The sequence below is a fragment of the Ochlerotatus camptorhynchus genome, unplaced genomic scaffold (assembly GCF_037179485.1).
Source record: "Ochlerotatus camptorhynchus isolate MF236.1 unplaced genomic scaffold, CSIRO-AGI_Acam_v1.1 ptg000530l, whole genome shotgun sequence".
Lineage (NCBI taxonomy): Eukaryota > Metazoa > Arthropoda > Insecta > Diptera > Culicidae > Ochlerotatus > Ochlerotatus camptorhynchus.
Genome location: NW_027041014.1, coordinates 351,297 through 363,067, shown reverse-complemented (window position 1 = coordinate 363,067; position 11,771 = coordinate 351,297). Strand labels below are relative to the sequence as shown.

Genomic DNA, 11,771 nt, shown 5'->3' with positions numbered 1-11,771 from the left:
TCAAATTTCTGCGATATATAGCACACACATTCATAAGCGTAAATGTATATGATTTTTCACGTACATTTAAGCGCGATTTCGCATAAATCAGCAGTGTTGTACGCAACGTTGTGACTAATTTCGTTGTTTATGTTGACTAAAGCTACAAATTAAACGAACTTCTACAAAGTTTGCTAAGTTTCAACAAAATTATCTGAACTTCTACGCAGTTCCCTGAAGTTCTACGAAGATTCTAGAAGATCTACTAATCTTGAAGCTCTACAACTTTCCCTGGACTGGTGTTGAATGAAATAGAACGGCCGACTGAGTTTCGAGAGCGTAATTTTAGTAGCGCTTCAAAGCTGGAATTGGACCAGAATTTATTAAATATAATTCACCAATAACCAATAACTAACTGGCAACAGATGGAACTCTGTATGACTTTGAAATTTCCTATGTATTTACAAACTACTATTACCTTGCGAAACAATCTACACCTCACTCTACACTTCAGACCAATCCGTAAACGTAAAACTAATAAATTTTAATTATTTCTCAACCTATTCACTGTTAGTACAATACACAGGCTCAATTCTCTTCGAAAAAATAGAATAATTGAAAATTATGTTGAATGCCGGAACCCAAGCGTCGTTTAGTCCGTTTGACATGTATGTTGAAGGTCGCCCGTAACAATGGGTGCTCCCGTTACGATCGGTCGGCAGTGCAGCCAACTCCACGGCTGCTGCGTCGACAACTGGTATGAAGCCCTCTAAAATTCTACGAAGTTCCCTGAAATCAACAAATGGTCCCTCAACGTCGCTTCTGAATTTTATAAAGCAGAAATAATGATTGGTCGTTAACTTGAAAAGTTCTGGTGAAGAAAATTCCTTTATCTCGTTGTAGATTTTTTTTTTTAAACATACCTGGCAGCCCTGTTCTGGACAGGTTCTGACAGGTGATTTCTTTATGGGGGTAAACTTTGTGAAAACCGAAAATAAAACATGAAACAAAATTGTGAAAGATTTTGAACGTTAATAACTCAGCTGCCCCTGGTCCAATTTCAATAATTTTATCACCAATCGATCAGAAATATGGCTACGCATCGATAACAATGCTTTGGAATGTTTATTTTCAATAAGAAACTATTGAAAAAGGGGTAGTAAATGTCCAGCATTGTCCAAAAGCGTCAAATTAACTAACAAATCCACCAATTACGTACTGGTCTGATCTAAAACCCGAGTGTGCTCAAGGTAAGGTGTTGCTGGAAAACTTCATTCGTGGCGCTGTTACTTGAAGCGTCTGGGACGCATCTGAGGTTAAGCTTCGTTCATTTTCCCTATCCGAAACGGCCCTGTTCATGGCCACCAACTAATTTCAAAAGAGATTGTTTAGGAATTCTACTAATCAAAAACCAAGCTTCTAATCACCTTACCTTGAAGCAACTGGGCTCTCTGAGTGCCCATTTCTCGTAGCGATGAAGGCTAGCGTTGCCTTTCCAACCACCGGGTCAACCCGTGTCCAGCGTAGCCGTACAAAGAAGTATTTATAGTGATCTTATATGGTTGACACAGAACTGCCTTATTGCATTGAGAAGATAGAAATTCAAATAGTCAGAAAATTGGCAGATGGCAACGATGATAAACGCTCTGAGTTAAGAGTCTAGAACTCGAAAGGTGACAAAACTGGGCGATGGTTTAACGTGTAAGAGTTATACTTTTTACTGTCAAGGCGGACGTTGTGAACGAAAATTAAGTCCACTCACGATCCATTTCCAGGTGCAAATATTTCTTCATGAAATCGACGAACTTCAAGTTCCCTTCGTTCATGTTGTCCATGTTGAAATTACGCAGCACAATCATGGGCATTGGCTCCAAGCAATAATTTCGTTAGATTCAGCGCACAAAAGTATTGCTTCTGCTTGTACGACAAATCTGTACGATAGTAAATAGAACGGAAAATCAAAATATAAAAATGAGGTAAGGAAAATAATTAAAATATGGTTCAGATTAAAACCTGGCTCCAAAAAAGATACACATTACCATTTATTATATAAGACCACGTAGTCCTACGTCACCAATGCGTACAACCCCATAGGGCTGTCCCTTGTAGTTTTTTCTTTTCGTTTCTCTGGGCACTATCAATTGTAAACAAAGGCTTGGGAGTTGAGAGTACATATTAACGCGACCAAGCCGAGCAAGGTAATGATTTCTGCTAACGACTTTTACATCCCATCTCGAGATGTGGAGATAGACGGCGTGGTCTCTGCAGTAAGCCTGACGTGTGATGACGTCATGGAAGGTATGGGGCGCCTTCAAAATGCTGCTACATCTAGCGTGGACGTTCTGGGTTGCAGGATATTGTATTCAGCGACCACGGTAGATGGTGAAAAGACTTATTCCCCTTCAGACTCACTACAGGTGTCTTCCGCTGGATCGGTTCTCCCAAAGTTTTTAGAAATTGAAAAGGTTTTTTTCCCGGTGCGACTTTTTGTACCAAGGGTATATAATTGTACCAACTGCAAAAAGTTGGGACACACAGCTGCTTTTTATGACAACAAGCCCCGTGGTGGCAAATGCAGCCAAAACCACATGGAAGGTGCTTGCCAACAGGAAGCAACTAAATGTGCTTTCTGTGGCAAAGAACCTCTTTATGAGATGGATAATAACTAGGTAGGTCATGACTTTTCATACATATTTCCTGACAGTTGGTGAAAGCTCATTTTGGATTCAAGCTGCTGCACGGGTAAGTTGAATATTTATTAGCGGCCTCGTGGGTGATTTGCCCATAATTAATATCGGCGGATTTTCACATTTCTGGCGATCCTGCCAGGAGACGAACCTGGAAACTTGGAGACCTCCGATAGGTAATAAAGGGCAAATCACCCACTTGCAAGAAATATTAGAAATGTGAACGCGATCGAGATGGCCGTTCTGAGAAACGAGTGATGACGGATTTGCAAAAAAATCGTCTCCTCGTGGTGGCACTGCCACAGGATAAGAACGCGACCGGGACGGCCGTTCTGAATGCGAGTGAGGACGGATTTGCAAAAATCGTCTCCTCGCCATGGCAAAGCCGCAGGAGAGAACTTGACCATCCGTACATGGCCCGCAATGGCACCACGTTCAGTGACCGTAAGATGAATTACTTAGTTCATTGCTCGAGCCATGCCGCCAGACGGGTGAGGACTACCTTACCCCGACCCAGCGGACTCAGCGCCAGATCAGACGACTGAACAAGCTGCTCTCGTAGGATCGCATAGACCTGGAGCAACGTGATACTGAAATTCTATTTAAGACTTACCAAAGAGGTTGTTGAGCTGCGGTTCTTCGAGGCATCGCTCAGCTACCCGGAGGAACGATCAATCTCCAGTGACACCGTAACGGTGCGGGAAAACACCACCAAAGATGCAAACACGCCCAGTTCTCAGGAAATTTCACCGATTGTGAATCAAACAAACGAGTGTAGCAAAGCCAGTCCCCGGCATCATCTGCACAATCATGGCATCCACCAGGTACAGTTCATGGACAAGATGTCCACCTCGGAGATGCAGAGCTCGTTTGCCGATTCAGGACATTTCGAGGACATTACGACCTCGTCGATCCATTCCAAGGATTCGTACGTACACACGCAGGATCGTGCTTGCGGAAGCGACGATGACATTGATGCAGATAAGCAGCGGCTTGTCGAGATGTACGAAGCTCGCATTGAGGAACTAGTTAAACAGCAACAGGCAGACGAACAGTAGAATCGCATGTCCAACAATGATCGCGTTGAGGCTTTGCTGCAGAAAATGTCCGAGTTGAACAGCAGATACTGTGATCTGATTCCAGGCTACTGTGAAAATCACCAGTTGATTAATACAAGATAAAGAAAAAGATACGGCTATTTGTTTTTGTTTATATGAAAACATGGGAAAAACTGGTTTTAATGTAAAAATTGACACTGGTGGTTCAGAAAATCAATGCGGAACTCAACTACAAAATATTGTTTTCCCTGATCACGCTGAAAAAAATATTGGAATAAAATCAACTCTCCATACATTTTTTCTTTTTTTTTATTAACATTATGCCAATAGAAAGGTGGGTGGCACCATGATGTTAGTAAAATTAAAACTGACAGCAATCAGTAATTCATTATCATTAATTATTGTTAAAAAAAACTTGTATAACTTTTATACCGAAGGAGAGGGATGATATGAGATGGATAATAACTAGGTAGGTCATGACTATTCATACACATTTCCTGCCAGTTGGTGAAAAGTCATTTTGGATTCAAGCTGCTACACGGGTAAGTTGAATATTTATTAGCAGTGTCGTGGGTGATTTGCCCATAATTAATTTCGGCGGATTTTCACACTCTTCATGCTTTGCAGAACTGCCCCGCGTACATGCTTTTTGTAAGCGTACCATCAATGTGAAGCGTTCCATAAAAGAACGCTCCAAGCTGAGTAACTGAACGCAACTTCAGTTTCTTGATGATAATTATATTTTTTTTCCAAAATTAGGGGTATATCGGGCAAAACGGACCACTTCCCGAGGTCAACAATTAACGGGACTGTCACCATAAGAAGGCTATTTTAGCAGGACTCCTACCTTTTATATATTGTAACTAAGTGTCTATAATGATCCAAGAAAGTATTGTGTTTAGTTAGATTTCTGGAGTAAAACAACGAAACACTTATTTGGTTATTGTGCAGTAAAGGGGACGAGTGCAGCTCGCAGTGTTTATTCATAATAGCCTAAGCCAGTACGGGCTTTTGAATAGAGTTTGTAAACAATCATTATTCTTCGAGCGCTACCACTGTAGCTTATAGTGTTAAGAATGGTAAACACCACACTACCGTGCGCCATCTAATTAAGTGGGATTTTGAGTCGATTTTCCCCCACTGTGCATCGTCTGGAAATGCTTTCAATAACGTGGGGTTTTAGGTAATTATAAAACGTCGTTAGAACTATTCCACAGCCGCAGACAGTACATGAGCAAGTCAAACGTTCACTTTTATGCCAGTGGATTTGAGGAAAAACCTCAAGTCTCCTCATCCATTATTGTATAAGCTTGGTAAAGGAGTGTGCGTATGACTAGTACTGTCACATTAATGGCCCTTCGCTCAATTTCAACTTTTATTCAAGTTAACACCCGATCCACCAAATCATCAATATAGCACACCGGACAACCGAGCACCTGCGATACGCTGACGCTGCACCACATCGAGGCATTCAACCCGTGAGGAATTCAAGCTGTTGTCAACGAGTAGCCGCTGCTTAGTTTGCATTTTGTACTTAACTCATAATTGAAATAAAATCATACTTCACTTCTGTTTCGACCGTCAACGAGTTCGCGTCCTTTTTTAAAAATTCGAAAAGACCCTCCAGGTCTTAACTGGCGCCCGAAGTCGGGAACGTTTTATCCAGTAATTGTATAAGTGTCTAATCACGAAGCTGCCCTGAGCCACCTTTGAGGAGTCAAACGACCGGATCTAACTCCACTTGCTGTCAAATCAGCGACTTGCGTCTTTGGAATCGGCGAATAGGTACACTGGAAAAGAACACCCGCTACCCGTACCAGTGGTTATTGGAGTTTATCGCTGCCACCGACAGGAAATGAAAACCCTGCTCCTGCTGCTACTGTGAGTATCAATTTAACACAGAAAGAAATAGTTTTAAGCCAAAACCGCACCGTAAGCTGCTAGTGCGTAAAAAAAAAATCGCATACTAATTCAGAGGGAGGCGGACTGACCCACAGTATCCAAGCCCCTGAAATATCACAAAAAAATACCGCAAACTAACATAACAATTTTCCAAACTTTAACCATCTAAATTCAAAACCATAAAAACGCGAAATCGAATACTAATAACACAGCGGCGAACCCGGACCACCCGTAAGTGACCCGCTAGAATATCACAGATAGGCGCGCTACTAACTCAAAACAAAAAAATCAATAAAAAATCACTCACTTTTGAAGTGTGAAGTGAAATTAGCAGTGTTATCTTAATTTTTCCAAAAAAAATGGCAAATCCAGCTAACCTAAATCCAATCCTACAACCCGCACGATTAGTTGTTCCAAATCCCGTTCCCATTCCAAACGTACCGCGTCCAGCTCCACGATATGCGATTGACGTAAACGTAGGGTTCCTCGACAGAGGTAAAATTCCTAGTATCATTAAAGATTTGCCCGATTTTAATGGCAACGCACGAGATCTTTCTACATGGATCCTCGACGTTGAAGATTGCCTTGAATTATTCAATGACTTTCGGGATAGTTACGAGTACCATCTCGTGATGAAGACCGTAAGACGAAAAATAAAAAACGAAGCAAACGATATCCTCATTTCAAATAACACTCCAAACGATTGGAGTGAGATAAAAGATGTTTTAAGACTATACTACGCTGACAAACGCGATCTGATGACGCTTGACAACCAGTTAAACCAGCAAGAAACCATTGAAACGTACTACAGTAGAGTGCGCGAGATGATAACATTGATCAGCTCAGCAATCTCTACAGACGAAACTTGGAAAGGGCATGAGGCAGCCCTAATCAAGCTTTATAACATGATGTTCATCCGAGGTTTAGGTGAACCTCTGTCATTATTCTGCAAAAATTACAAACCAAAATCACTAGCGTCAGCCTACCACTACTGCGTAGAATTTTTGAATCTAAATGCTCGTAGTGCTCCCTTCAAATCTAATCCTTTGGAACCAATCCCAGCTCCTCGTGGTAACATTCCAGTTCCACCACCCAGACCAGTTCCAACAAATAGATACCATCCAAATGCTCCACCACCTCCACCTAGAAACCATTACCAACCTCCACCAGTAAACTTTAGGCAACCATATCCTGTCCAAACCAACCATCAAACTCCTTTCCAAACACATTCCCATAACAAACAACCATATTCCTTCCAAACTCAACATCAACCTCCATTCCGACCGCAAAATACAAATGTTTTTGCCCCAAATAGGACCTTCTACCAACAGCAACCTAAACCTGAGCCAATGGACATAGATAAATCAATTCAATCCCGCATGCTAAATTACGGCAATCGACCAAACTTCAAAACTGCAAGACCAACATCCGAGTCTATGCAGGCTAATAATCCACCTACAAAACGAGTTGCCCATCAACTCGAAGATATTTCAAGAGAGGATTACGATGAACCTGATGAAGTAAATTTGAATTTTGCTGAAGAAATAGAAACTTTCGAACTGCAAGAATTAGCAGGACTCCAAGAAACGGCGCCGGTGGTGTAGTTGTAAGCGTGATTACCTCTCACCCCAGGAGGCCTGGGTTCAATCCCAGTCGGCGCCGCCGGGATGTTCTGAGGCATAACATCTCTGATCACGCCTTCCTTCGGATGGGAAGTAAAGCCGTTGGTCCCCGGTTCATGAGTTGATGGGTCGATAGGTAGGGTCCAGGTGTGGGAGCTGCCTTCCTGGCACGTCGGTAGCATTGGTGCTCAGCACGGAAAACAAGATCGACGGAAAAAAACAAACCAAAGGAAAAAAAAAAAAAAAAAAAAAAAAAGCAGGACTCCAAGATGAGGAAAATGAGACAAACGTAAATTTTTTAGAGAACGATACCGAATGGGTGAGCAAATGGTTCGATTGAAAGCCAAAATCTCTCCCCTTCCGTACATCAAAGTCCCTACGACAAAGGGTGAAATGAAACTGCTTATCGACTGTGGCGCAAATGTAAATTTAATTTCTAAACACTGGGCGTACCACTCTGGTAAACCTATTTTAAAAATACCAGATGAACCTGTTAAAGGAGTAACTGGGAAAAGCGTTATCTCGGAAATGGTACATCTTTCGTTATTTGAACCCGTAAGATGTGAACCATCAGAATTTTTGGTTTTTGACTTTCATACCTTTTTCGATGGTTTGATCGGAACCGAATTAATTTTCGGAAAAGATTTTAATCTCATTTCTGGTTCATCGACCCTACAAGTGTTTGGCAATGACACAACTCTCAACATTCCCTTACATTTTTATTTTCCCTCCCCTAATCCACGTAAAATAAACCAAGTGAACCTAACTTCAAATATTAGAACCTTACACCTCTCCAAAGAAGAACAAAGTGCGTTACTCCCAGTTTTAAATTCAATAAAACAAGTCTTTCACAACCCTGATAATCGATTATCATGTACTACAAATGTGGAATGTCATATACGTACAGAAGATGATATTCCTATTTACCAAAAATCCTATCCTTATCCTGTCGCATATAAGGAAGAAGTTAATGCACAAATTTCAAAATTATTAGATGACGGAATCATTCGACCATCTAGATCTCCTTGGAACTCACCAGTTTGGATTGTTCCAAAGAAGATGGATGCGTCAGGTAAGAAGAAATTTCGGCTCGTCATAGATTATCGGAAATTAAACCAAAAAACAATTTCAGACAAGTATCCGATGCCTGAAATCTCGAACATACTTTATCAACTCGGTGGAAATCGTTATTTTACTACCCTGGATCTAGCCTCTGGGTTCCATCAAATAAAGATGAATCCCAGAGACATCGAAAAAACAGCATTTTCGGTAAACCATGGCAAATACGAGTTTGTTCGTATGCCATTTGGTTTAAAAAACGCTCCAGAAATTTTCCAAAGGGCAATGGACGACGTATTACGTGAACACATAGGCAAAATCTGTTATGTGTACATGGACGATGTCGTTGTTTTCGGAAAATCATTGGAAGCGGCTATGCAAAATTTAGAAACCATTTTAAAAATACTACAGGAAGCGAATCTGAAAGTCCAACCCGATAAATCAGAATTTTTGAAAAAATAGGTAGAATTTCTAGGATACGTAATTACTGAAAATGGAATTAAACCAAACATAAATAAAATCGAAACAATAGAGAAATGGCCTGAACCGAAAACGATCAAGGAATTAAGAGGATTTTTGGGTCTAATTGGATATTACCGAAGATTTGTGAAAGATTTTGCTAGAATAGCAAAACCTCTTACAAATCTGTTCAGAGGGGAGAGAGACCCTTCATCAAATAAAAAATTAGCTTTGAAGATACAGAGAAAGAAGCTTTCGGTAAACTCAAAACTATACTTACCTCTAGTGATATTTTAACGTATCCAAATTTCAACAAACCATTTTTTATAACCACAGACGCTTCTAATTATGCCATAGGAGCAGTTCTTAGTCAAGGCGAAATGGGAAAAGATAAACCCATTCACTTTGCCTCTCGGACATTAAACAAGTCCGAGGAAAACTTCTCAGCCACAGAAAAAGAAATGCTTGCTATCTACTGGGCCTTGAAAGTTTTCAGGAACTACATCTACGGTCAAAAATTCACAGTAATAACAGATCATCAACCGATAACTTTCTCTCTATCGTCAAAAAACACCAATGCCAAATTAAAACGCTGGAAGTCGTTTTTGGAGGAACACGACTACCAGATAATATATAAACCTGGACGGACAAATGTTGTTGCAGACGCTTTAAGTAGAGTTCAGATAAATTCACTCACCCCAACACAACATTCAGCCGAAGACGATGATAGTAACTACATAATTTCAACCGAAGCTCCACTAAATGCATTTCGACTTCAAATTATCCTTGAACAGACAAACACGAATCCCGAAACGACAGTGACGACACCCTTTCCCGGTTACAAAAGAATTTTAATTAGGCGAACTCGATTTACAGAACAAATTCTAACTACAATTATGAAAGAGTTCTTCATTCCGAGTAAGCTTACTGGTCTATACACATCTGAAACTATTCTCGGACAACTTCAGGAAATATATAGCAATACTTTAGCAGAGCAAACTTATTGAAAATCCGATTCACACAAAATTTTCTAATTGACGTAATCGACCCAAATGAGCAAGATAAATTAATTGAAAAGACTCACGAAAGAGCCCACAGAGGCATTGATGAAAACAAGAAACAAATTTTGCGTGAATATTACTTTCCAAAGCTCTCTGCTAAAATTAAAGACTTTGTGCGGACGTGTGACACTTGTAACACTACAAAATATGACAGACATCCCTTAAAAATTCATATCCAAGAAACACCTATCCCAAACCACCCATACGATATCATTCATATAGATATTTACCAGGTCGATAACAATTACTTCCTGTCTAGCATAGACAAATTTTCAAAATTTGGAAGGATGATACCAATCAAATCCCGACATATTATTCACATTCGCCGAGCATTTGAGGATACTATAACATCTAACATCATTCCTTCAGCCGTGACAACAGATAACGAGAAAGCATTTTTGTCACCAGAAATAAGAGGCATAATGTTAGATCTGAACATCCGAGCTTATGTGACACCTAGCAACAAGTCAGAAGTGAATGGACAAGTTGAACGTTTCCATTCAACAATTACCGAATTATATCGTATTGAAAAATCCTTAAACCCATCCTATCCCTGCAAAAGATTAATGACAATTTCCGTGAACAAATATAACGATACAATCCATTCCACTACCGGAAAAACACCCAAGGAAATTCTTTTTGGCAAATCAAATAACTCCATTCCCGTCCAAAAACTCGACGAAATAAGAAACAAAACATATGATGAAGTAATTGTTAAATTAAAGGAAAAACAACAAAATTTATTAGGCACTCATAACAAAAATCGACAAGAACCACCAGAGTTAGAAACAGGACAGGAGATTTTTGTGAAGGATAAAATTTTCAAAGGCAAACATAAACCAATTTTCAAAAAACATTTTGTTCAAACTAATCAAAGAGTAACAGTGAGAAACGAGAAAAATCAGAATCTACATAAATCAAACATTAAGAATTTAAATATACGAACCCAAAATTAGAGAAGTTCTGGTGAATCCTGCAACCTTCCTCTAATGCCACCCCTATCATTTTCATTTCAGCATACCTCCCATCCTTGCATCCCTCCAGATCCACAACCTTGATAAAAACCCCATAGCAGTTGTAAAATTAAGAGACGGAAGAATATTAGAAGGTTACACAAAAATTATACACACCGTTAACGTTACATCTATCCAAACCACTGTGGCCTATCTGGAAGAAATTGTAAATGAAAAAAATAATACAAACCCCATACTTGCACATAGAATCAAAACTGTAAAAAACAACCTAGCACAAGTTAAACCACTAAAAAGCAATAGAATCAGAAGATGGGACGCTTTAGGCAAAGCATGGAAATGGATGGCTGGATCTCCTGATTCAGATGACCTTAATGCTATAAACAATTCAATAAATCGCCTTGTTGACAATAATAATGACCAAGTAAAAATCAACGAAAAATTACATGTAAGCCTTGTGAATTTGACCAACTACTTGAACGACATTACTTCCTTAGATTCCCAAAACTTTAAAGAAATATCAAAAGAGTTAGATTCACTTAAAATCATGTTCAATTTAGATCTCATAAATGACGAAATCGAAGCTATTAGAAATGCGATTATATTTTCAAAATTGAATATTTTAAACAATAAATTGCTAAACCCAGATGAAACTGAAGAAATCACAATAAGATTTGAAACACAAGGAATTCACCAGCACCTGATAGACGAAGCCTTGCAGTTTGTTACTACATCGGTCATCACCAATGGAGAAGTCATCTTGTACATCGTAGGCATCCCCAACTTCAGCAAAACCACATTTCAACACCTTCGAGCAGAAGCCGTGATTAATCGAGCAGAGCGTATCATAATACCTGGCAAATTATTCTTCAAAAGCGAGTCAAACCTGTATCTCTTAACAACACCTTGTGAAAAATTAGCAAACTGGACCATTTGTAAAACGTCTGAACTAAAAGACGTGTCTAACGATAGA

At 39.7% G+C, this 11,771-nt stretch overlaps 1 protein-coding gene across 1 annotated transcript; it reads left to right on the top strand.

The window, feature by feature from the left end:
- The first annotated feature begins 3,089 nt into the window (after positions 1-3,089).
- On the top strand, positions 3,090-3,757 carry LOC135713016 (protein quick-to-court-like). The gene is made up of 3 exons (XM_065236095.1): positions 3,090-3,110; positions 3,154-3,224; positions 3,274-3,757. Exons 1-3 carry the CDS (start codon positions 3,090-3,092, stop codon positions 3,722-3,724), a joined length of 543 nt encoding a protein of 180 aa, XP_065092167.1. The 3' UTR covers positions 3,725-3,757.
- Positions 3,758-11,771: the final 8,014 nt, after the last annotated feature.

What these genes read in the sequence shown, in the direction of transcription:
- LOC135713016 (XM_065236095.1), top strand. Translation starts at nt 3,090, where the DNA reads ATGGCACCACGTTCAGTGACC. An exon ending in TGGCACCACGTTCAGTGACC is followed by an intron (nt 3,111 to 3,153) that starts GTAAGATGAATT and finishes CCATGCCGCCAG; the next exon opens with ACGGGTGAGGACTACCTTAC. An exon ending in CGACTGAACAAGCTGCTCTC is followed by an intron (nt 3,225 to 3,273) that starts GTAGGATCGCAT and finishes ATTCTATTTAAG; the next exon opens with ACTTACCAAAGAGGTTGTTG.